Source organism: Anarrhichthys ocellatus, unplaced genomic scaffold, assembly GCF_004355925.1.
Source record: "Anarrhichthys ocellatus isolate YVR2014 unplaced genomic scaffold, GSC_Weel_1.0 scaffold54, whole genome shotgun sequence".
NCBI lineage: Eukaryota > Metazoa > Chordata > Actinopteri > Perciformes > Anarhichadidae > Anarrhichthys > Anarrhichthys ocellatus.
In genome coordinates this window covers 1,312,794-1,340,156 of record NW_022280084.1, presented here as the reverse complement: position 1 = coordinate 1,340,156, position 27,363 = coordinate 1,312,794, and the positions used below count along the sequence as shown (strand labels likewise).

General features: G+C 44.4%; 1 protein-coding gene across 7 annotated transcripts in view; it reads right to left on the bottom strand.

Annotated features, from left to right (window-relative positions):
- Positions 1 to 27,363, bottom strand: part of pard3ab (par-3 family cell polarity regulator alpha, b) — a 213,604-nt gene that overhangs the window by 37,545 nt on the left and 148,696 nt on the right. For all 7 annotated transcript variants that reach the window (XM_031870765.1, XM_031870767.1, XM_031870766.1 and 4 more), the window contains 2 exons: positions 21,259 to 21,387; positions 13,827 to 14,102 (listed from right to left, as the gene is read on the bottom strand). In XM_031870765.1, the coding sequence (XP_031726625.1) occupies positions 13,827 to 14,102; positions 21,259 to 21,387 (405 nt within the window). The remainder of the gene's footprint in view (positions 1 to 13,826; positions 14,103 to 21,258; positions 21,388 to 27,363) is intronic.

Here is a 27,363-nt window from a genome sequence, read left to right as displayed (position 1 = left end):
ACACACACACACACACACACACACACACACACACACACACACACACAACCTGTGTCACAGCCGCGCCACGCGTTTTTGATGAAGATGGGTGCGTCAGAGAAACAACGTTTGATGCTGCGCCATTTACAGTTTGAAATTGTTCTGGCTGGCCAATCATCGACGCATTAAAAGCTCACATCCCCGCGAGGCTAACCACAACAACCCGCCAGTTCACATGGCGGGTCGGGAGCTGTCGTGGTGCATCATGAAAGATGAGAGAAACAAAAAGCCTTCGGGGGAACGTCATATCTCAGCAATCGAAAAAAATGAACGCGGGCCAAAAGCCTTTGTAGAAGTTAACATCCAGAGCGGCATTACGAGAGGGAGCGACGCGACGCGGAGCGCTAATGGCTGCAAACTCACATCCCACAAAAAAAGAGGATTGCTAATCAGCAGGACTATGTTTCATGCCCCAGGGGGGGTTCAGGGGACACAAACACCACACGGTCCGCCTGCTGCATCTAAACCTCACTCTGTTCCTCGCTGATATCATCTATGAGCTGCACAACAGGCGCCCCGCGCTGCTGCCATGAAAGCAGTGCTTTTCATACAAGGCGCTCTGCTATCTCTAATGATTAGCCGGAGTGTGGAGAGCACGGGCATCCTCGCAACACTTCAAAGACAAAAAATCGGAGGATTCAATTGCTTTAATGGGCCCCGGGCCGAGAACGAACACTTCAACCCATCAATAAATGTCACAGGCTATTTAAAGATGAGGGCCCTGATGTAATTTTCATGTGGTGTACGAACACGTCTTCTTGGGGGGCAGGGGGGTGTAAGAGTTGCGGAACATCCTGGGAGAAAATGTAGAGAGGATCTAAGACGCGAGTGTGTGTTTTCTGGTAATGAGCTGCAGCAGAAGAGGCAGACAGACGCGGAGCACAATCACAGCTCATCAAAACCCAGCCGGGCTCGCTGCTTCCAGAAGGGAGAAGACAGTCGTAAATATCTTCATTTCTAAAGCCGACTCTGATCCCAGCGGTGTGATGAAAAGAAAGGTTCCCTCCCCTGCCCTGTGGTCGGTCATGTGCATGCGTTTTGTCATCCCCCCCCCCCCCCCACCAGTCTTTCCTGCAGGCTCTGATCTAATAATCGTGAAGTCGAGAAGTGATGCGTCTCATGCGCCGTCAAGCGAAGGGACTCTGGAGTCGTGTGTGTGCGTGTGTGTGTGCGTGTGCGTCTTCCGGCGTAAATAACGGCGCTTCAGAGGCCGAGTGCCACGATGGGGAAGTCTGAGCATCTTCCCTTACTCTTCACCTGTTCATCACCTCCCCTCCCCCTCTGCTGCTGTAGGTTTTTTTAAACAAAATGACAGAAACAAGGAGGACCCATGTTTGACAGTGGGGAGCAGGAACAGGAAGTAAATAATACATTAATACTGAATGTCACAGGCTGTAAAGTGGATGAGGAGAGGAGGAACAGGAGCGTGAAGAATCAGAGGATGTTGCAACACGATGTAACACCCGGCAAACTTCCTGCACTGCATCCCCGAACACTCGACTGTTTCACTCGTTATGTTGCTTACAACCAAAGTCCCCACTTACACTCTGCTGGACAATTGTTGAGCGTCTCCCTGTCTGTTTGACATTCATATTCAGGTCATGAAGTCACAGTTTCACTGTCAGGGGGCCATTCCGCAAAATGTGAAATCCATCCCTGTGCTACCTGAAAGGTGACCCCGGGGCCGTATATCTGGCACAACGGAGATCGCAGCAGGGTAGGCGTGTTTGGAAGAGTTCAGCGACGGACGGACAGACTGACGGACAAGATGGACTGACGGACAAGAGCCATTGATGGGTTTTAGACGCAGGGGAAGGAGGCTTAACAGGGAACAGGCTGCGCTAATGGGAACCAGCAGGCCTCTCTGGGTCTGTGGGTCAGCGTGCTGTGATTTAAACCAAAAGAAAATTGGGACATTCCAGGTAGAGCCACGTTTACACACACACACACACACACACACACACACATCGTTACTGAACTTTCCAGTTAGAAAATAGACACTTATGGACAGATAAAAGTGACCGACTCTCCAGTTTGACCTACCTGTCACCATCAAACACACTCCATCCATCCAACCCATCTTCTTATTATCAGGACCAGACCTCTCCACTCAGTGCGTTTGTGTGTGTGAAGCCATTATTCAGAGGTGGGGTCCTACAGTCTTAAATCAAAAGGTTTATTAGATTACATATAATCCCCTCTTTTTCCCCTGTCACGGTTCTCAGTACGACCCGGTTTAAGATGATTTAATGGGCAGTTGGGGTATCTGTCTCTAGGGGGGTGACCTCTTGCTTATTTACTGATTTATAGTTTTAGCGTTTACTGGTCAACATTTTACACTTTCTGATGGCCAAGTGGTTTAAGTTGCATACCATGTGGACATGTTGTTGCATGCACTCCCTTTATCTCCTATTGTTAAGTCTATAATATCTGCTATCAAATAAAGGAACAAAGCCACAGAGAATGTCAGAAAATAGTAAAACAATCCCAAGAGCCCAATGGAAACATCTTCACAATGCATCTTTTGTCCAAACCCGAAAAACCCAAACATATTGAATTCATAATGATGTAACGAAGAGAAAAGCAACAAAATGGTCACATCGGAGAGCTGAAAAAACGTGAATGTTTTACTGAACGAGTTTGAATTCTTTGAATGAGGTCATTTGCTGGTTTGTTTCAAGTCTGTTGTCTCTTTATTTGAATTGTTTTGGTTTTATGTTGATTGTTATTATTTTTATAGTTTTATCCGCTTCCTTATGTGGGGAAACTTTTGTGCTGCCATCTTTTCCAGAACACTTTAATACAAGAGATTCAAAATCTACATCGCATTATGTAAAGTAAGTAAAAAGGTAAAGAAAATATTCTTTTGCGCGATGAACAATAAAAATGACACTAAAACAATCTCTAAAACTGAAATAGAAATGAGTTTCACTTCGTAAGGACAGACACTACGGCACAGCACACCACATGCATAATAAATGGAAGTCAAACTCGCAGACGCACAAAGGGATTCCAGTCGGACAGCTGAGTGACGTAAAGTGCCGTCCACGACACCAGATGTGGGTCAGCAGCCTTTTAGGGTCACGGCGTGCTCTCAGCCGCCCCTGTGTTTAAACCCAAATGGCCAAAAGTTCCTCACTTACACCCCCCGTCCCCCCCACTGTGACAGACTGAATCTCATTCCCAGCAGGAGATAAAGCAGAATGTGTCACGCCATTACCGCCGCACTAATGTGCAACATACTGTCAGAGCGGGTCCAGCTGCAGCTAAGCTCTCTGAGAGTGCTATTAGGAATGTTGGCAAATTCTCTGATCTGATGAATATTAAATACCTAAGTGGATTCCACAGAGACGTTTGTGACATTAATGGCTGCGCGGCTTCAAGCTCTTTTGTGACTGAGGACTTTTTAAAAGTATGCTTAAAGGGTGACAGAGGGGTGTGTGTGTGTGTGTGGGGGGGGGGGGGGAAGAGTACATGAAAAACAGTCTTTTCCTTTGTAAACAGTACAACTGGGTCCAAAGTTAAATCTGCAACACAGGGTTCACAAATATATGTATATATTTGTGACTTTGTTGACTTATTCCTCGATCAAATGGTTTGGCTATCCCTCTAAACACATCCATCAACATCTTTCTAAGTGCATTCTGAATTTCATTCTTGAGGAGTGGATATTGGAGTGATCAACGAGTGCTCTTGAGGGCGCCTAGATTCTGTTCCTAAGAACAAATCCCAAATAAAACAACTGCGTCAGCAGGTTTGAAGAAGAAACGTCTTCTTCCTACGGGTTGGTGATTGAGGCCTATTTTATGTGAAAGAAAAAAATTGTGTGAATAAAAAAAGAAAAATAATTTTATCTTGATGCGAGAACTAAAATATCATTTTCAAAAATGATATTTGTATTCTGAGACGTGTCGATTACCAGATGTGAACTCAGAAACAGAAACAGACTGATCACGCAGAGAGAATCATGAGGAGTAATTTGACCAGTTCCAGTAAAAGGTGTAACGTGAAAATGATTTCCAGATTGTTGAGGAACACACTGCGGTTTCACGGGGCAGCTCTTTGGTACCAGTGTCAGAGATGGTTTGTGTTCAGCACTCCTACTTGTAATTGCATCCCAGGAGTGATGCCAGAAAATAAAAAACTTTGAAAAACGATTTCTTTTGAAAAAAAGAAATCTTAAAATCCAAAACTGTTTCCATGAAGGCCGTACTCTACGTCACATTGCTCTAATGCTAATGGACCAGTATACTGTGTGCTTACTGCACCGTCACTGTCAGTAAAACTCATCTAATAAACGGCTTTCCAAAGGAGAGACACAAGTTCTTTGCTGCATGTATGACAAGCTTCATTATTATAGTCTGTTAAATACACTCAGGAGTTGTGTGATGCACGCCGCATCACTTTATATTTCCTGTGTGTGACATTTGAGGAAAAGCCCACACTGAGGGTTTTCAGATGGACAGTCAGTCTGGCACCAAAACAGGAGAGCATGACATCATCAGACATGGTCAATACTGGGTGGAGATGCCCCCCCCCCCCCACACACACACACACAGAGGAACACGACCCAAGAGATTTGCACTCTAACATACTAACACATTCCTGTTTCCATCATTTGGAAGCTGCAGACCTGTTCCTCTCCCCTAATCTCCCACTGATTGTGTGTGTGTGTGTGTGTGTGCGCTACAGTCTCCACACTAATCACGCCGTTGTTCAGTCCAATACTTCCCAGAGTCCCCTGGGGCTTTCCCCTGCGTCTGCGGCCTGGTGAGCCCCACATTACTCACAAATGGAAAGGATTCAGATAAAGTTACAGACCCAAAAATGAGGCGAGAGTTATTTTCTATTTTCTGTGAAAACCATCAGTATCGGTAATTCAGACATCATGGTTTCGGCGGGTGTTAAGTAAAGTGCTTTCGTTCACTTTATCCTCCATTATAATGATGGAATAATGGGGTTTTCTGCAGGTGTTGCTGCCAAATTCTAAAAATAAATAAATAAAATGTCTTGGGAATAAAAGGGAGGTTTTGTGAACCTTTAGACACAAACTACTGTATCCATGATGAGCATGAATCAGAGTCATCTCTTTAGTATTCACTATGAAAAGATGCTACATTCATACGCAGAATCTGGAGGCACCGGGACAACATTTTGGTATTGAAAGAGTTCTGATATCCCGATATTAGTATTGACCAATCCCGTCAGAGCTTTGGTTGCAAGCAGGCCAACGGTCTGTGTTGAGAGTTAAAGACGCGGCACACATCGGCTGCAATCTGAGAACCCTTTGCCTATCGGCTGACAAGGATTCAGCTTTTTATTAGCTACTAGAAGCTCGTAAACCGGCTACCTGTGAAACGATCCCTTCAAACACATCGAGTCAAGATGCTAATCGGACCGTTTACAATTGAGCGGCGCACGGAAGAGGAAAGCCTTCCACTGAAACTCCAGAAATACAGCTAATTGACCCCAGAGGATCGACGGTCATCAGAGACACTTTGTAGGACGCTTTGTCCTCAAGTGTTGAGGTCAGGTAGTAAAGAGGGAGACAAAAGTAAAAAATGCACATGAAAGACGGTGGGAATGTAAGATGAAATATTGGTAGAAACCCCGGTTAAACTGGGGATATCTTCCCTCGACTGTAAATGTATGAATGCTGAACATAACAGTATAATCTTGGATTAGTGTGCATGTTTATTCAGCTCAGATCAAACACTTAATCTGGCTTGTGGTTAGGACTCAGAGGGAGGCATTATATAGTTTGATCACAGCAGGTCGTCTGCTGTTTAATATTTGGTGTAAATACCCATTACATCAATATGAGACATAATCCTCGTCATCAATATTAAAACATCAATATTGCACTTAAAGGGAAATCCTTCTCCAGCTGTTGGCATTTAGAAATATCACGATATTTAGCTTAATTTGGTCCTCGTTTGAATTTTGTAACGTTGCTCTCATGACAATCAGAAAATCAATCAATGTTTAATAAAACTATTTTGAATGTGACCCGGTCTGATGACAACAAGACTCCGCTGTAGTGGAATTCCCCTTTTGAACTGCTTTGGAGGTCGAGGATTGTTCATAGTTTCATTGTGTCAATATGAAAACTAATTTATCTTAACAGAGTGGAGACACCAATAACACGGTTCATCGGCTCATGGCCACGAAAAGACGGGGAATGAATTTAAAAAATGAACGAGTTAATTTCCATGCTGTTAATGTGTTTGTTCAGATTTGACAGTCTTGACTGCAAATCTAATGTTTGTTCTTGTGAAGTCGTCTAAATACAGTGTTTTAAATATGTAAAGGACTTTTTATGATTCTTTTTAAGGATTGAAAGACTTGACTGTCGTACTTCTCTGGACGTCCTGTTCAAGGAAATGGTTCCATTTATATTTGACAGTTTTCTACAAAAGAAAAAGGCCAAACCATTATTTCTAACCACGCACGTCTGTAAAGAGTTATGAATATTGGGACTCAGAGCTAAGAGTTTGATTTACACTACCTCCGTGGATCAGAGTCAAAGTTATTTAAACAACTCCATCTTTACGGACCAAATGAAGAAGCCCTCACACATTTGGAAACTAATAGTCAAAACAGCGAGTTTGGTTTAAAACAAACTCACAGAAAGTGTGCTTGGGTTTTCCTCCCTCTCTAAAAGCTGGAGAGGCAAACAAGCTGCAGGAAACCTAACAAACACACTGACTGAGCCGTCACAAAACCGAATGATGATTCTGTTTTTTTCCAAAAGTGGAAATAAAGTCTTCACCCTCCTGCTCTCGTTCCAACCCGAGAACACCCAGAGACCCCTAAAAACCCAGTGAGCCGTCCTCTCCCCCCGGGCCACAACACACCCCTCTGCTGTAGCTCTTGGCCTTGATCCAGGGATTAGCAGTGGAAGAGGACCGGCCCGTCTGCCCTCACGTACACAGTAACCGATTGCACCGTACAGCAGCAGATGGCGGCCGACAGGCCCGAACTTGAACAGCAGCTATCTCTCTCTCACTCTACACTCATATATAATCATCTGTGTATACGACATGTTGACTAAATGATGGTGTCAGCCATTTGAAATCATTCTTAATGGATCTCTGGCTGGCAAAACAGCAGGCGTGAGCAGCGGCGATAGAATCCACCGACATCGACTTGGTACCAAAGTTTTGGTTTAGATGTAATAAAGATACTATTTGTGGCTTGCTTTGTGCACATTTTGGGAGACAGAGTACAAACGGAATGTGCCACCATGTCTGGTAGGGTGTCAGAAGGGAACGACAGCAAATGCTTGCCCCGGGACAAACTTTTTAATCTGGCCACGCCCACAGAAGCTGAAACCACACTATTCAGACCTGGATCTCAGATTTTCATTGTAACTTTTTGCTGTAGTTATTGTTTCATATTTAATGAGATCAGTCTTGTGTTGTCTCAGTTGCAGAAGTTCAAGTACATACTGTGTGTGTTATGTCTTTAACTGGAGGTGAAACACGGTGGCAGCGGATCAAACTTCTGTCCCTGTTCTCGGCAGCAGGCTTTAGATCAGCATTCGGGCTGACACTCGTGATGACCCTCAAGCAGAGATGTTCCCCAAGCTGTAGTAAGACATCCTGTTCTGCTCAGCGAGTGGTGAGAACACAAATCCATGCTGCATAGCAGTGAACGCCAACATCTTGTCCTGTCTGGTCTGGTCTATTCGCACATTACGAGCCAGATAGCAGAGCAGCTGAGGCGCAGAAAGATGTGACGGAGCTCCGTTTTTTTTATTATTTTTTCTCTCAGGTCTTTAACAGCTGTGACTCCTTCCAACTCCAGGTTAGTCTGGCAGAAAATAGAAGACAGCAGAGAACAAGCCAACCACTTTTTCCACTCAGTTTTCCAGCTGAATACTTCACTTTATGTACTCGGCTTCAAAATTGAATTTGTCAGACTTTTGAGTCACACAGAAAATGAAAACAAAATCGTACTTTTCAGATACAGAACACTTTGAAAACGAGAACAATGTGAAAGCTGATTCTGTGGATTCAGCGAGATTTTGCACAGCAACATCAGCCGGTCCGGTTCCACAGGAAATGAACCGTTAGCGTGACGTAATAACGTGTTAATCATCAAACAAGGCAGACGCCTTTTTATGTGAAAACCAGAGATAAAGAGACTGAGAAACGTGTGGGATTACAGGAACATGGGAGCGAGAATGAAATAAACAACACAGATGATGTCTGTTGGTAAGTGGATTATGGGGGATATAGAGCGAGATAGAATTCTTCTCTGTTGATCCCGTCACACAACGTGGCACCTACCGGTTCTCCGTGAAATTTCTAAATCCAACAAAACGATGTTTAAGCTCGCTGAAGCTTTTAAACGCTCCGTACTGTTCGTACTTGGAAACTGTACTGTTTGTGAGTTTTGGATACTCCTGCGTTTGCGGCTCTAGTTTGGTGTTTGCATGCGTTTGGTCCCCAGCTGGGACTCCTTGTCTGAAGTCTCAGGGGCCCCTGAATAGACAGGAATGTTGGATTAGCTGCATGTTTACTCAACACTGAAATAAAGAGGGGTGCTTTTGAATTAATTACTGAGGGAAACAGCAATGCAGCAAGTCCAACTAGTCTTACTATTAGAGACGGAGGCCTTAAAACTGCATTAGATGATTTTGTGGGGCCACTTGGGGAAAGCGGAACAAGGGGAAAACACAACATCTGATACATTATCGCCAAAGAAAAATTAATTGCTAATGAGTTGGAAAATGATTGTCAACCCGTTACACATCTAGCAGACTTGGGAGCAACATTAGCTTTGGTTTCTGGCCAACTGCTGAATGCAAGTCCAATATTCAATCCTTTTAGCTCAGTTTTGGTCTCCACCCACTCATAAGGGATGTACCTGGCTCTTTAGCTGCTAAACGCATCACTGTTCACCAGCTAATTGCTAACTTTGTCTGCAGGTAGGTAGCGCCAGTATATCAGAGGTTGTTTGCTCAAAAATTCTCTATCTGTGGCTCACACACGCACACACACACACCTTTGACATGTCACTCCCACTCCTCTACATTTCCAGAAAATACACATGTGCACCTGAACAAAAGAAGCCAACCAACACAAAAGTGACTGCATTGAAACATTGCACGGATGCACGCTATTAAACGTGTGCATGCAGCATACTTGAAGTGCAATCGAATGCACATGAGCGAACACACACACACACACACACACACACACACACACCCTTATCAGCATGTGAAAAGCTGCGAGGCGACTGCTGTCTGTTTGTGTGTCTGCGTCGCTGTTTCTGGTGTGTGTTTGTGAGACAACACGAGCGCTTTCGCTCCCTCCGAGGCCCCTTATTCCCCCGGTGGAGATGAAATGTAATGGAGCCGATTCAATAAGAGAGCGCTGCCTCCTCTGGAAACGCCTGAGAATCAAATCACGGCAAATCCCTCAGAGCCTTCCCCGCCGTTCGCTGCTGCCTTGCAGCTGGGAGGGGAAATAAAACAATGGTGGCTAATTCACTTCAGTTCTCTGCACACTTGCACACACACAACAGGGATGGAGGGTCGTACAGCAAATGTTTAGGGCTAACAAAGCTATTCAATAACACGCTGACTGCTTCTACAATATGTATCAAGTAAATTCTGCTCATTCATTTACTGCGGATGGCAAAGACACGCACCATTACAGAGCTGAGCAAACTATTCATAGGGTATTTAGGAACAATAACATGGCGACACATGTTACCAGATGTCAATGCTACAGTATACTCCGGGACCCCAGTCTTTTTCAAGCTGTAATGGTGGGAAAACATTGGGGGAGATTAAAAAACATGAAGCTTTGGACAATATTTAGCTTGGCAGGTTGAGAAAGAAAGACCACCAGCATCCCAGCAGCAAGGTTATGTAATTTGGTTGCGAGCCAAAACAAAAACACTCAAAAAAAAAGAATGTTCCCAACCTGACACTACACCGTGCTCGCCTACGCAACAAACCGCACAGCAACTTAACAACATCAAGTGCTCCTGTGAAAACATGTACAACCACCAATTTACTGTAGCTTCATATATCTATGTACAAACGACGGGTCTAATCCTGACAGTAACTGTTCCAGAGCTACATGTTGTTTCAGGCGTGATGCAGCAGACTGGCTGACAGTCCTCGGGGTCACGCTCTTTCAAGCCAAGGAAACGGGCGCACTGTTCCCAAAAGGCTTCTGAAGCTCCCCCTGGCCTCTTTAGTTGTTTTTGTTTTTAAACCTCCGCGGTTAAATTGAAATGTCTGACAGCGCTATGTTTGAAGGAAAAAAAAGAAGAAGATGAGGCAATTAAAAATGAATTCCGATGGATATTTATGCAGCTGCATGTTGTCTTTGTTATTGTTTCTTCTTCCCCCATTTCCTCTCGTTCTGCGGTGTTAAAGAAAGGCAATTGTGCATTTTACTGCCCCAGGAGGAGCTGACGGGGGGGGGGAGGGGGTGATTCTGGTATCCTCATTTGGGGCATTGAGATAGAATCTCGGTCCCGTTGTTAAAATGAGTGTTGTGAGGAAGTGACAGCGCCCGGGGTTAATGGATGGATTTCCTCTTGGCAAGCACAAGTTTGGATAACCTGCTCCAGGAAGATCATGATGACACTGCTGATGATTATCATCACGAGCGGCGGCTTCAACAGTTAAGAGTCACAGTAGACGCAACAAAGGCAGAATATGTTGTTGTGTCATATTTGAGTCTCACCACTCTGATGACTTTCCTTATCAGTCACTGTGTTGTTCTCTGAGAAGCAAAGGTACAGTCAAACCAAATTGGAGCTTAAAATTGTGCTATTTCAAGAAAAATTCCCTTATTCTACATGTCTCATTTAAAATGTCAGGAGTAAACTGTTAGCACCAACCAAATCCTGTTGAAAACATAACAATTCTGGGCTCCTATGCGCAACTGGGAAGCCAGGATTGATTTGTGAGACTGAAACATTAAAAAAAATAATAAAATCTGTGGAACAGAACTGCAGGCTGCTAAACACAGAGGAGAGAGGGGAGGACAAGATAGGTTGTAAAAATGTAATTCATTTAATATGCATAGCATGTTTTCCAATATTAGTAACACTTGTGGGATCTTTGAAAAATGTTGTATATACGGCTTCAATTGCTTTCCAATTTATCAAAGAAATTCAACTTGAAATTTCATCTTTTCTCAACTGTGTTATTCTGCACAGAAGACACTTCTGAGTTCTCTCTACTTCTCGCCATGATTGCGATGTTTCCGTAGAGGTGGAGGACTTATTGTAGTGAGACAACAAGGCCACAGAGAGTTCAGAGTGCTCTGCGGATAAAGATTATTATTACGTCATATGATGGAGCTTATGAATCTCTCTGCCATGGCTTTGACCCCTTCAGTCTGATTCTGAACATGATCTTGTGAGAATCACAACACGGCAGCATCAACAAAAGGGCTTTACAAACACCGATTCAAAAAGTGTGACATGTCCTAAATGACTCGAGGCATAAGATACTGAATCAATGATTGACTGGCTCCTCTCAGACAAACGCGGCTTGTTAAACGATTCCCGATTCGAACAGTGACGAGACAAACGGCAACACCCGAAGTATGGAGCCGACACCACCGGAATCTCAAAGCGTTTGTTTGAACTTATCACGGCATGCCCGTCATTTCAAAAGAAAAGCGTCAGCGGAGGAGCAACATAACATTGTCCTTCGCTCTCAGTTTCTATGGACATGTTATTGCTTTGATCAAATCTGCTCAATGCTTAAGCTCTGATATCAGTCCGCGCTGCCATTCCAATCCCACAATAACAAACACTCCCCGTCGTCGGGCGAGGCCCCCTCCCTCCAGTGCTTGGCACGGCAGGGTCTAATTCACTTCCTGTTCAGTAGGGGGCAGACAGGAAACGCGCTTCCTGCTTCTCTCGGGAGGTATATTTTGCTTACGATTGGGGATCTGGGAGCGCAACATAATATCTTCAAGGAGTGCGAGTCCCCGGCACCCACGCTGCTGGAAGCAAAGCCTCCTGAAAAGAGTCAGCGTTTCAAGTCTGGGGCGGGATGGTTCGCATGAGGAGCAGCATTAAAATACCAGGGCGGTGTGCAAAATCACATGCACGACCTTATTACTCCAAGAACGGTTGGTGCTCTAAAAGCCCACAAGCCGATCAGAGTCAAACAAAAGGGAGACCTGTTGCTGGTATTAATTGAAAAAACCAATATTACCTCAGCTTAAAATGAAATGCAATAAAGAGTTTTGTCTCCAAAGCCCAGTGGAACCAGCTAAAGCCTGGGGTGCAATGAACTACTGAGGTTGCTCAGTCACGGCTATCCCTTTCAGGGTTGCAACTGGTACAGACTTAATTCTTGACGAATGTATATTCGTTATTTTTCAGACTGATGAATCATTTTACCTATAAATGTATACAAACACTAAAGAGGCCGTCCACAGGCTCCCACAGCCGGAGTTACAATGATGAAAAAACACCAGACAAGTCAGCAAATACTCGCATTCCAGAAGCTGGAACTATTGAATACTTTAAATTGTCTTGATGAATGACTTAAATTATTAAACAATTGTAAAAGGCGGTCCATTGAAATGATTTCAGCGCTAATCCGTCTGTGGGCTTTGGGGGGGGGGCAGCTTTCTCGCAAAACTTCAAAGAGGCATAAAACAATATCTCATGGTGGAGCACAGAGGGGGAAATAAAATTGCTTGTGTGGTGAATGAGTGAACTGTTAACTTTAATATAACAATGATTAGAGTCTAAATCATGAGCAAATTCCCTCACCTAATTAAATAAGACTCCGTATCTGATGTGCATCTGCATAACTCCACGCAGGACCACATCAGGGATTTAATAAAATAAATAAATTAAACATGCTATGACAACAGCAGCACAATGAATTATGAATCAATACGAGCTACAGCACTCTTGAAGTACACGCAGGCTGCCGGGGCCATCTGGGGATGTGTGAAAACCACGACTAAGACAAACCCATTCATCCACGGTGGATGTGCTCGCCTGCATTGCCTGTGTTTCTGCTACGCCGCAGGCTTTCCTCGATTGGCTCCGAGTTCCCCAAAATCCATCTCAGGGCTACGAAATCTCCGCGTTCATTGATCGAGGGAGGATTAGAAAGCACAGACCTGCAGTGATGAGAACTGCTGCTGCTGCTGGAAAGATGCAGGCGCTTAGAACGCTCTGGCTTTTATTTGGCTGGCCGTCGCTGCAGTGGACTTCGCTTTGGGTTTTTAGGTTTGGTTATGCTTCCACTTGGCTGGCTGTACGTGAATGCAAAGTAGACGCACAGAGGAAGAAAGGGATCTCCATGTCAGGCCAGGGTGATCATTTCAAAATGAGCTGTCAGTCATGGACACAGACGGTAACTCAGAATGTTTCACGCAAACGGAGGGAAAGGCTGGAAACAAGGTGGAATCAACAAGAGGACGGAGGAGAGGTAGAAAGGTCAGGGGAGACGGAAAGAGAGACGGATATTTCAAAGGTTCCCATTCACCCACTGCCTCTCCTGAGTAATCCCCCCCCACCACCACCACCACCACCACCCGAGAACGGTGTCTAGCAGTCGGCGAGCTGACATTTACCGCCTGCCTTCTGTTGCTGTGATTATTTTCTCCTGCAGGTGTGATAGCCAGCTTGCCGTCTCTGCGCAATAATGTTCAGAGTTCACGAGAATTGGGAATGCGAGGCAGTATCGGGCCCGGACAGACATTTCACTGACATACCAGGACTGGGGGGGGGGGGGGGGTTCACAACAGAGCTCTTTAAACGCATAAATCCACCCCTACCTGTCTGCAGACGGAGGCCGCTCGTTGCGGGCCTTGCTGACTTGGGTGTAGAGGGAATCGGAGTGCTGGTGGTGTGGATGGAGGTGGGGGTAGTCGTCCCGGGGGCTGTGGGGCCGGCTGTGCCCGCTGTCCACGGAGCTGTTCAGGGGGTTGATGCCTGCGTACGGGTGCTCATCCTCGGAGCCCCTCTCCGGTGAGCGGCTTATGTCCAGGATCTCGGCGTAGTCCCGCTCCCTGGCCTGGCGCTCCCTCAGCTCTCTGGTCTTGGCCTGGATCCTGATGGTGAAGAGTGTAACAGACATGTTGATACCAGCTTTTCTGGCTCAAAAGACAATGGTGGGTCAGAAAAAGGACCAGTCTGTGTAGCGCTGGGCTGCTTCTGGAAAGAAAAACTTCTATGTGGTTCTGGTGCTGTAATGTATTCTGTATGTGGCTATTAAGTATGATATGAATGGGTACTGCCATGCCAAATATATCCATTCCTCTTTCTTGTATTTATATATCAAGTACTACAATGGAAACCTGGTTTTCTATTGTTAAACTAAGCTACATTGGCAGCAAACACCTCCGTCCGTATTGACAGCCCAGTCGCCAGCAAAAAAATTATGTTTGTGCATTTTACGTTTCTTTAAAGACAGATGCGTTGAATGTCAGAGTAGGTGACGTAGTATATCGAGCAACCGTTATTGAAAGGTATGAGGTATAATAACCATTATAACAAGCGAGAAGGTCCACTGAGAGCAGGTGGGAGTGCTGCTGGTTGATGACAAACATTGGACTTTCACCCAGGAGCTGTTTGTGTCCCGTGTGACACCAGAAGTAATGGTTGACTTGACGCTGGTTACGTGACGCTGTTAGGCTCGTTAAGGATGAAGCTCAGGCTGATTGTTATTCCTTTACACTAGCTACGTTGTAACAGTATTATTTTAACACAAACTATGATCTTTAACCAAGTAGCTTTGCTGCCTAAACCTAATCAATCATTAACGTAAACTATGGGGCGTTGTGCTTTTCTACCAACAAGATAGGAGGCTGATATGAAATATATTTATGAAACTTATTTTTGGTTCAGAAACGTCGACATTCAACGTATCCCCTGGTTTGGAGAAATGTGCAATGCCAACATTTTCTTCTGGCAGCTGGGTTGATATTGACTGACCACTGGGTTAAAGACTGAGAGAATACTACGCTTGAGTTCCTTCCATTGTAAATATAATAACTGTGTTGTTCTCCAGATTCATTTATTGAATTCAGCCTCGATTACTGGAAGCAAAGAACCAAAGAGACATTAGATTGAAGCCCAATGAAAAGTCAATATGTACGATAACTGATGCTGGTAATATGAGAGAGACTGTTATTAATTGGACTCTGTTTCTATCTGCAGGTATGTGAGCTACTCAGTGAAAGAGTCAGAATCTGCTTCCTTTGGGCCACTATGGCCAAATTGACAAGTAGTTCATTGACTGGAGAACCAAGAGCAAACATTCCCGTCTGATTGCTTTATGAATAAATGGTTTCTCGATTTCATTTCCAGTGAATCAAACATAATAAAGAACAATACTCATATTTCTATCAATCTAAATGGCCCTCCCCATATTATATTATCTTGTAAATGACACTTGTTCATTCTTTGCTATCCGAGTTTATGAAGCGACCATGTCTGGTTCTTCTTGTTCATGATACAATTATTGTAGATGCACATTATTTGAATGCTGTCCGTTAACTATGTAATTGACAGATTTATTAAAAGGATTTCAATCATTCAAATAGTGACGTAAAGCACATACTGTTACATGATGCGGGCAGAACAAAGCCTGATATCTAGTACTGTACCAAACTGTATGAATCACAGTGAAGACCGCTCCGTGGGAGATTGAACACGCCCCCTTACTGGTTCCCACTTTGTCAGGTAAAACCTTTGTGCTGCTGAAGCCTCGTGATTACACATGGCGGAGCTGAGCGACGCTGTAAATCTCAGCCGTCACGTTAACAAAACACCAGACGAGCCACCGCAACATTAAGAGTGATTGTTTATTGTGTCTTTTTTAACTTTCCATTACAGAAGAGAGAGATGTGGAGCCTATTATTAATCCCCCCCCCACTGAATAATACCATAAACAATACATAATAGTCTGTCGCCCCCACAGCACCTCATATGAGGGAAGCACTTTGTATTCAGAGTGCTGCTAATGTATAGCTCCCACGCTTTTCTCTTTCTGTCTCTCAAACACACACACACACACACACACACACACACACACACACACACACACCTCCGATACCTTTGTGTCTCATACAGAACAACTCAAACACACAGAAATCACACACACACACACACTCTCTCTTTAGGCCATTATCTTGTGAATAACTGGCAACCCCATTTGCTGCAGCAGGGGGACTCTACCTATCGTGCAGTCCTGTAATTACAGCCTTGCCAATTATCAGAGCTTTACAACTACCAATTATCGTACTGCTCTCTTTTCTCCAGGCCCCTTTTTAACGGCGGTGGGGAAGAGAATGGGACAGTCGCAGCGACGAGGTGGGGGGTGCACCTTGACTGAACGCTCAGTGGGCAAAAAAAATCTGAATCCAGGAAATGTGCATGCTGTGCATAATGAAACAATAAGTCTAACGAGGGGGGGCTCCCCATCGGAGGTAAAAAATGTGCATTTAAAACAGAAAAGTTAACTACTAAAAACGAGGCTGCTAATGAACTTGATGGTTTTATCAGCTCCCGACTGAACTTGACAGGGGTAACAATCTTTTTAGCACAATGTGCACTTATTCCAACAACTGAACCCATGTCGAAGGAAAGCTTGTGGACCTGCATGCTGTGTCTGTACTAGTTGTGGACTCAGCAATTATCGAACAGCGCCGAAGGAAGCCGGGCCCTTGAGGGATCTATCTTTCAACAGGAAAAACAGTGATTTCCACCAGAGAGAGAAGCAGCAGCAGTAGAAGTGGGAGCAGGTACTGATTGTATACACAAGTGCAGTGGCTGATAAGATAAGGCCAGACATACCAATCCAGCGCCTGGCCCCCTCCCAAAACCAGGCCCTGGAATGGGTCAATGGGGCCAGGTTCTGAGAGAGGAAGGATGCAGCTTTGAACCAGTTGTGGGTGTGTGAGAAAAGACGCATATCTCCATTCTTAAGAGCTGGAGTGTTGAAGACAGACGGCTGCCTACATTAGTGGGGTCAAAACAGGTCTGAGATGTGTATGTGTGCGCTGAAGGGCCAATCCATTAACCTGTTGATTATATTTTCGATATTTTGCAGAAAATAGTGAAAGAAAACAACTATCAAAACTTCCCAGAGCCCAAGGTAACGTCTTCAAATTGTTCAACCAACAGTTTAAATCTGGCACATCCTGCATTTCCCCTCTGGGATCAGTGAAGGTTGATGTTAACTACAAGCAGCAAATCCTCACATTTGAGACGCTGCTACAGCATTTTTGCTTAATGAACAAAACCAAAAAAACCCTTAAAGTTTTTGTTAGTATACCTTTACATTAAATAGTTTGAAGTCTCAAACACCCATCACGTTGCCATCCATCCTCAATCTGCCTCTGCAGCGTACTCTTCTACTCTGCTGTCCCAAACTATCAGACTTTCTACCTAAACACTATTCAACACTAGCCTCTTCGTTTGTCATGCACGAGCAGACTGCTGCAACAGTAAATAACCAGCTGTGATAGCGATCATTGGAAGCTGTGTCATATTTCAGGGGGAAGAAATGTAAGATGATTCATTTGAGAAGCTGAGCTTAGGTATGGAAGGTGGAGAGTTATTTGATGCTGCTCGAGTGGTTCATTGATGTTTGTAGGGCTTCTTTGGCGGTACTGGGCCACCACTGGGGCAACTGGTGTGAGTCAAGGCCGACTACAGCTGTAGTCCGTTAAGACTCCATCTACGTCAACATGACAGGCACTTAAAAAGCAATGTTGCTAAAAATGTGCAATTGTACAAACACAATTACGTTGATTAAAATGGGGACAGGAAGGATAACCACACTTGGCCTCATCATTGCCCTTTCGGTCCCAAAATATTTACGCAAGGAAAAGCCTGCCTTCTTTCCAACGGCTGACCTCGATGAGAGATGAGAATACTCTCAGCGTGAAGGATTCGAGGGCGGTAGGAAAGGAGTCTAAGGACAAAAAGAGAGCGTAGCAGAGAGGGAGAGAGAGGGAGAGACAGCAGATAAAAGGTATAGAAATGGCAGGATGGGACATTATGGGGGAAGAAATGTGTTTGACGAGTGACCTTTCTACCACATCAAGCCAGAACAATGGTCCATTATGTGCCATTGTAACCACTGTGTAATAAACCTTCCTCTTAGCGGTAGTGCTGACACAACTGATAGACCCCGGTGAAAGGCAGGAAGTACATGAAAGTAGAAGGTCCAGCGGGATAAGACGGCTGCTGAAAGCCCTCATGGAATGATTACACTGGACATGTGAATCTTAATGTGTTATGACAAGGAGCCTGAGCCGGCCCTGAGGGACACGCAAGACTTTAGAGGGCCCAGGACATTATAGTGCATACGTACATCTTGGCAATCTCTCACTTTTTATTATATTATATTTATATTTCACATTACAAAACTTGAGCCGATACTGTTAATGTTGAGCTGGAAGTTCACTGGGAGAAATGACGTGACGTACAGCACACTGGGGGGGGGGGGAATTCATTATTAGGGATACAAAAAAAAGGTAACACCATTTCACGACATTTACAGAAAAAAGACTTAATCGGATTGCGGATACATTTGGTAAAAACAGGGATTACTAGCAGGTTTACAACTTTAAAACACATATTTATTGTCTTAATTTGCATATTTGGAATTTAAATAATCCAAAAGTAACAAAGTAATCAGATTACATTACTTCAATATTGTGATACTTAAATTAGGTTGCTGATTACATTTTTTAACAGGTATTTAGATTAGGATTACATTTTTTAAAGTAACCCTCCCAGCCCTGTTTTTGTCTCTAAGTGGCTGCTGTGTTAGTTAAATAAATGCAATGACACACACCAGCTAGAGTACCTTGTAGGCTCTGCTAGGTTGCACCGTGCAAAGCACAGGGAAGTGTTTTAGATCTCTTTACGAGAGTGAAAATAATTTCCCATCAATGCTCATGTCTGGGTGTCCGTGACTGAATGATCTGAATCTATATTTTCAGGGATCTGTCAATCTGAGGTGCATCAGTATTGACCCCCCCCCCCCACACACACACACCCCAGTGTGCTGTCTGAAACTGTCTGTCTAGATTTGTTGGTCTGGCTTGGGGTTGGGGTCCACTGGGACCCGAGACTTAAACCTGCGAGGAAATCCATGCATTTAGTCGATCACAGCTGGATTAAGCATGGCCTCTGGCAGCGGCCGATCGATGGGCGCTGTGCAGCGAAGGTGCCGAAGCTCCCGGCTGAGCGGCCCGGTGAAAGACGGCTAACCGGATCACTGTTTAACGTCGAAGCAGCCACAGTCTTCCGCATCCTGAGTGGGAATCTCCCCGTCAGTATCGGTGCATCTCAGCCAGTGGTTAAATACAAACGAGAGGCGCACTTGTGCTTTTCAGTTGCTTGGGGAGGGGGGTGTACGCATGGTTGGAGTGAGTCAAACACCCAACACTGAACTAAATAATGAATGCATCGAACATACTGTCGGACAGTCCCAGGACAGCTCCCGCTCTGTGGAGGCTGATCTTTGTTCCTCATATACCTGTTTGCCTGATTTCCCTGAGCTCTCTCTTGCCCTGGGCAACACCGTTACACACTAACAAACAGAAGAACAAATACATGCACAAAAACACCCATTTCTTACGTCTTGCTGATAAATCTGAAGAAATACTGCGTTTACTTCATCTTGTACGTAATGAGAGGCAGCCCTATTGGTTACATTTGAGGACAAGAAGTAACAGAGAAGCCACAGATGGGATTAACATACGAAAGGATCTTTTAACCAGAATGCAGTGCAACAACCACATCATCTGACGTGGCATTTGCGTTAACCTCATGCCAATTAAAAATAAAGACTTGCTATTATCATATTATTGGACTATCTGCTCTGCAGGCGTAAAGAGAGAATTACAAACCAAATTTTAATAACGAGCACCCCTACACCGAGAGCATGGGAATTAATTAGCTGGCAGGGCTGTAATAGCCTTGGCATTTATAAACCGCCGCCCTAAAAACACTGGCACTGTGCCTGTCTGACATTTAGTTTGGAGAGAGAGAGAGAGAGAGAGAGAGAGAGAGAGAGAGAGAGAGAGAGTGTTTGGTTTTGGCCACAGTACAAATTGTGTATTTATTAAACATTAATGTACTGCTGTTGGAAACTGGGATTACTGCCTCACGGTTGTATCAGCAAACCAGTTAAGTTGTGATTAATATCCACGTCTGTGCAAAATGTCATCACTTCCATCATTTTAACCTGTTAGATATTTGTGGAAAATGTTAAGAATTAGCATATAAATTCTTGAGTTGTGGCTAAAAACATGTTTTGTGGGGACGCAGTGATCTTTAACCACCAAAATGTGATCAGAAAATGGGAACGAAGGACAGAAAATACATCAGCCGCTGGTATCGCTACTTCGTTTAATCTGTAAAATGTCAAAGAGGGAATTCCCAATTCCCCTTGTGTACTTCTGGTCAGGGACTGTTTTCACGGTTTTGGACTCGGCCCCTTGTTTCTAATTAAGGGAATTCTTATGCTACATGATGCACGATATTAGTTGGCTTCCAACATTGTGACAACAGCTGGGAGAAACACGTTGTTGTTTAACCGTGACAACGCTCCTGAGCACAAAACATGAAGAAATGTTTTGCTTCAGTTTGGTGAGGAAGAACTTGAGTGGCCTGCACAGAGCCTCAACATCAAGCCAATGCAACACCTTTGGGATTACCTGATGCAAACTGAAAGCTAGGCATTATCACCCAACATCAGAGTGGGTCCTCACTAATGCAACCTGTGAACAAGTCCCTCCTTCAGCTGATATTAGGAGGAAACAAATGAGACAGAGTGAACACAACCTAGATGTGTTGATCAAAGCAGGGAGCGGTGCTACAGGACCTACAAGCCTTTAGCCAAAATTACTTTAGCAGTCCACTAACTGAAGCGTTTTGACTTCAACGAGCAGATAGAAGGAAACCTGGAAGTGGGCCAGGAGAGGAGACAACCTGGAAGCTCTCATCTGGACATTCACTTTGTAACAATGATCAAGGCTGCTCAAAACACTGAGATCCCCGAGAGAAACGCAAGTATTACATTCATTTGGTTTAAAGAGCTGTGTGGAGTTATGACAAATACTCGCCCCCATTGATCCCACAATAACAAAGCACATGAGAGTCCAGACACAAAGGGACCTTTCTCCAGCACAGCCCTGAGCAGGAAAAAAAAGACTTTTAGCAGGTGCAACATCACAAAGACCTCACCTCTCCTGCTCCATCCTCATCTTCATCGTCTCCTCATCTGAAACCTGCGTCTCCTCCACCCTCCACTTGCTGGAGCCTTTACGGTCCAGCTTCTCTCCCGGCCGCTCGTCCTTACGGTGCTTCCCAAACCTGGAATACCAAAAAAGGTGGAATTAAGAGAATTACTAATTAATAGAATAATACTGTATTATTTTCTCGTTTCTTAGTTTTGTCTGTCCATCATTCTTCCAGAGTCACTCGTGCTGTTGCTTGAGCAGTTTCATTTCCTCCGAGGGTGAAGAAACGGATCAGTGAGTGGATGGGAAGTCAGGGTCACGAGACCATTTCAAGAAGATCTTTTAAATGATTTAAAACTTAGACATTAATCGACTTTCTGTGACTTACAACGAGCGTGCAGGTACGCTCGTACAACATGTACACAGTAACTCAAAATCAACTGAAAACAGTTACGACTCAACGGTCGATCAAGCCCTCAAACCAACTTTTCACAGGTTCAAACCAAATTCCGCTGGTTTAAAGTTGGGGGAGGGGGGGGGCGGTAAACGAAGAAGGCGTCGACGCGCGGTAATTACATTCATAGGGAGGGAGTGACGCTTAACGAAACAGGAGCCATTGCAGAGATATTTCTGCTTGATTGACTCGGTATAAAGCCACAGCCCGTCAGAGAAATGACTTTGGCACCGCGCTTGCTTCCACAATGAACCTCCGTGATTATTCACAGGGAAATTGGTCCGCAGAGAATATCTACCAGTTCTAAGGAGACTGTGCCGAGAGAAACCAGAGAGGTGTGTGTGTGTGTGCTAATGAAAGAGACAGAAGACGGTGAACAGGAGAGGAAAAAAAATGAACGCGGGCAAGAGAAACTCAATGAACGAAACATTAAGACCGAGAGCTAAAATACGGCGAAGAATACAAAGGCAACCTCAAGAGGAGTGTGTGTGTGTGTGTGTGTGAGAAAGTGTGAAAGTGACTGAAGAAGGAGAGACAGAGTAAAGTGAAAAATAGAGAAAGATAAAACGAAAAACACAGAATCAAAGCAAACCAAAGAAGTGAAAATCCCAACAGTGAAACGTGAGTGTGTTTAGGAAATGAAGAACAAGAGTGTAAATTGTCCCAACAGGAGAAAGAGAGAAAAAAAAAGACACAGATGTGTGAATGGAAAGCAATGTAGAAGAAAGGGAATAGAAAACAAGAGGAATAAAGTAAATCAATGAACGAAACACAAAGAAAGAACAAAACAAGCGAACGAATCTGCAGAGAAAACAACACTGAATGGGAATAAAGGTGAGAGGATGAAACTATATCTAAAAGGCATTATTATAGTGATGTGAAAACAACAAAGAATGGGAACATTAAAAAGAGAATAATGAAGAGAAAGTATTTAAAGAAATAATTAGTGTATGTAAATCGAAGAAAAAATGACAAAAAATACATTTTTAATCTTAAACAACAGTGAGAGAAACAAACGAATAAGAAAAAGCAACACTTTTCCCACAGCTCTCCTTAACTAGTTTGTGGTGTTTATTGTCTGGGAATTATTTGAACAGCTTTAAACCTTTAAAGTGATCAAATATTCCGGACTAACAAAGGGAACGGATCAAATCCTCTGACTTGCAGCACACAGATGCTACCCAGCGGTTCAGCATCTGACAGACCTCGTGAAAAATATGCACGTCAGACATCAGATGACTACTGCTGAATCTGGCTCTCCATCATCACGCGCGCTGGTGATTTGTCAAACTGGGGGAAAACGGTGTGAAGATTTTTATCCAATGACTGAAATGAAATAAACCTTTTCATTGTTTAGAATAACTTTTGAAGAAGAGTTCCAGTAGCAGTTCTGTCTCAAATACAGGAAAAACATACTTAGAATTACAGCCTTGTGGTTGTATTCCTCTGCCAACCATTCAAGTTGCAGTTCACATCATCTCATCCTATTAGACGTTGGTGTGAAATTGTCATACATAGCATAGGAATGTTTGAGTTCTAACCAAAGACATGTTCATGACAATGGGACGGACATCCGATCACAGTGAACACCAAATTCTAATAAGTTCGTTCTTGAGTCCATGTGGACATTTGTGCCAGATGTGAATAAATCCACTTATGGGGTATTGGATGGACAGACGGACAACCGGAAACGGTCACCAGCATGGAGGCATTAAAAAACACCAAAACCAACAGACAAACCACACAAAGAGACCAAAGACAGACTACTCCGATCATTTGTTTACGCGTACCGTACATAATGTGTAGTCCCTAAATGCATCTGCTGTGACCCAAAAGGCATCTGTGACGTGTCCCAAGTTTCCAAAAGACAAAGTGAGGAAAACCAAGAGACGACAATGAGGAGGAGAAACCGCAGTGGAGACGGAGCGGGCTCGGAGACTATGGCCCATTACCTGATTAATTTAACTGCGGCTGCCTGAAATGCTCGGAGTGGCGGCTCGCCGTTAACGCTAAGAGCAGGAGTGATCTATCACGGCAAGAGACGGTTGACACTTTCTTTCTCCACACCACTAACTTTCATTAACGGCCTCTTAAAAGACAGCCGGGCTCTCCGTGTCGCACACACACACACACACACACACACACATACACACACACACACACACTAAGATTTATGACTGAAGGGGAAAACTTTGAGGAGGAGACCGAGTATTAACCACGACTCGGGGGCATTTAATAATCTTATATTCCAGGCACAGTTAGGCCCGCCTCGTCTCGTGAGACCGACGCCATCGATAAAGAGGCTTTGACGGGTTTTTTTGTGGTTTGAAACGACAACTTCAAAATGTCAAGGCTTCAGCTAATTCTATTCAGCAGACCGCCGGTGTGTCACCGCTAATCCTTCCAACCGCACAAAAAAAAGTGAAAACACGTCTGGTGGTGTTGTGGGCAGGTTTGGGTGGCACATTGGATACGCAGCACCGCTGAAATGTCACGGGGCAGTCGGTAAATCAGAGTGGCCAATTCAGGATAAAGTCAAGAACTAATGTCACGAAATTATTAGTACAAGGCGTGAAGGCATCTAGGAAAATGTCAAAAATGATAATCCAGAAATGTTGGTCCTACCTCCATTCCCAACATGATAGACGAGGCTCAGTGTTACAAATTCATTGATGGGAAAAATAGTATTTACTTAATTTGCCATCTTGCCATGTCATGTTATTGGCTGACAGAATCTCTAACATGAAAATCAATGGCCTTAGTTGTAGTTTGTAATTCATTTGAATACAAAATGCTAACATGTTAGCGTGCTAATATGCTACTCTTTGCGAGTTAAAAAGTTGACATGCTTCACATGGTGAACACTAGTGTTTTGACATGCTAATTGTTATATGTGTTAACGCTACCATTAGCATACTAATATGCTGACATTATGCTAACAGCTAAAGGTAGGGCTAGGCCTAACCTTAGTGACCAAGGCCATCTTACAATCAAGTCGGACAAAAGCGGCCACCATACTGTATTTTATGTTCGGTAACAACATGAGCTTTTTCTCTGGCTCCACCTTCAGGCCAAGCTGTAGATTTATGCTCCACTAGTGGGATCTAAGAATAGCAATCATGTTGTGATCTAATGAGCATTGCAGCCTCATAGGGCCGCCAGTCGAGTCTTAATTTGTAGGCACAGCTGGGACTACAAGCAGCGTCCCAATGAACACAACATTATAAGCAGTTTGGTCACCGTGACTATGAGCATCTCTTGATGCTCTGCTCTGTTCCCTTGAACACAGCATGATGTCTGAATGTCCCACCATCCATGACAAACCTCGACTAAAATAAATAGAATTACTGTGAATTACATGAGACCACAGGGAATATCTGATCAGTTCATCCCGGAGTCCAGGTGGACGTTTGGGCCAACTTTGAAGAAATTCCCTTCAGGCGTTCCCGGAATATTAGAAAAAACAGAGCAGACGGACAGCCCGAAAATATAATAGCTGGGGTCACGGATGTCCCCGGCGGCATGAAAAAAAACAAAAAAAACAAGTGTGAGTTTCTGAGAAATCCCATCGGCAGACTGCTAGAATGGTCAAAAAGCGGCCTCACAGTTCTTCCTCGGCGACAGATCATGAAGCTTGTCACAGCGGGAGTCTTTTCTATGTTCAGGCTTGTTCACTTGTTCATGACCAGAACGCACAAAAACACACGAAAAAAACACACTATAACCACTGCAAAAATTAGTGCAGCCCTTGAATTTCTGGGCAACGACCGTCTTTGCCGATGCCAAGCTAACAGACTTTGAAAGAGAGACAGAGAGAGAGAGAGAGAGAGAGGGAGAGAAAGCAGGAGAGAGAGAGAGGGAGAGAGGGAGAGATGGATACGGAGTTGGCAGGCTGCTCTGTTGGCAGTGGTTGATGGTAATGAGGCTTTGATTGGGACTGAGTGTGAGGCCTTTGAGACATGAGAGGGTCAGGCAGTGGCAGCTCTGTTGATCACACACACACACACTCACGCACACTCACGCACACACTCTTCTGACTTCTACAGGCCTCCCACTCCTGATCCACCCCTCCTACACGCAAACACACATTGTACACAAGTACAAGCTCCCTGACACTGTCGCACCGCTCACTCATTCGCACACACACTCGCTCAAACACATGACACTCGTTTGGGAGCTCTTGGCGTTCTGAAAAGCCACTCGGGGGGGGGGAACTAACTTGCTCACATCACAGTCGGTAGCGCGATAGGGCTTTCATGCGCTTTAAAGAATTAAAAAAAAACAGAGAGGCTGCTCTCGACTCATCCCCCCCTCTGTGGTTTGGGCCGACACACATTTGCATTCTGTTTCATCGTGACACGTCGACACCAGCACCAAGTGAAACATGCAAATTGTGATAAACTTCTTTTTTTTTGTGTTCCTTTTCGGTAACATATTTGCTGCCGAGTGCTCACTGCTGAGGTGTTTGCTCAGCCGTAGCTCCCACATATCACCTGTCAATCAAACCACGTGGGCGTCACAAAGACGCGTTTGTCTTCGGAGGCTCAGTTCATTCTGTTTTGAGCTTCTGAATGTGGTGCTCGGGGGTCTGTAGATCAACTTAATCTAGTCCGAGACCAGGTCCAGTCGAGACCAAGTCAAGACCGAGTCCTGAGCAGATCGAGTCCAGTTCATCACCATAATAGGCAGTGGAGTCTTTCAAATGTTCATATAGTGACCCCTCTGACTCCCAAGCAGTTTCCCTCTATGGAAACAGCACAGTCATGGCTAGAAGCAGAAAGAACTCAAAAATATGTTTTGTGCAGAATAACATTGTTACAATGCCATCAATCATAAATAAGATTAAAACCGGAGTTAAAATTCTTTGATAATTTACTTTACAAAAATCGGAAGACAATTGAACCGATATATCCAACATTGTGCCCACAAGTGTTCCCAGTGTTGGAAAAATATGACTCTACGTGCTTCATACATTGAACTATTTACATTTTTACAACCTCTACTTACAGCCTCTCCTCTCCTCAGTGACGGTCGTTACAGCTTCTGGCTCGGATGGACGGTGTAGTTTTGGCAATTGTTTAAAGTAGACATGCTTTTCAATCTCGCCGGCGGGTTTTGACGTCAAACTAATCAACGCTTAGAATTTAGGTTTAAGCTAAAACAATCATTCCAATAAGGTAATCGAAGTCTGCATGCCGGAGGAGTTCTCTGCGTAAAGTCTACATTAAATCACTCAAAGTTCGTGAAGCTTTCATAAACTCGGATGAATCGCCAGCGTTCTGTGTCGACACTGAAATAACACCTTTGTGGGTTCTTCCTGTTAGCCGAGTGTGTGATATGAACTCGACGTACAGATGGGTTGAATACATCTCGCGTCATTATTTTCGGAGCGCGCGGCTGTCTCTGCCAGTAAACACTGGGCGCCGATCACACGGGCAGTCAGACGGAGATTTAATGGAGCAGATCTGATGCGGCCAATATTGAGCCAATCAGAGCGCCATAACGCTGATGTTCCGACGATGGGCGCCGATCGTTATCATCTGGGGGGAGAACTGGATTTCAGTGTTTGTGAGTGTGTGGGAGGACAGAAGATTACTGCGGTGTGGGACAAAACTTATGAGCGTGGATCTGTGTATAAACTGAGGGGCCTATAGG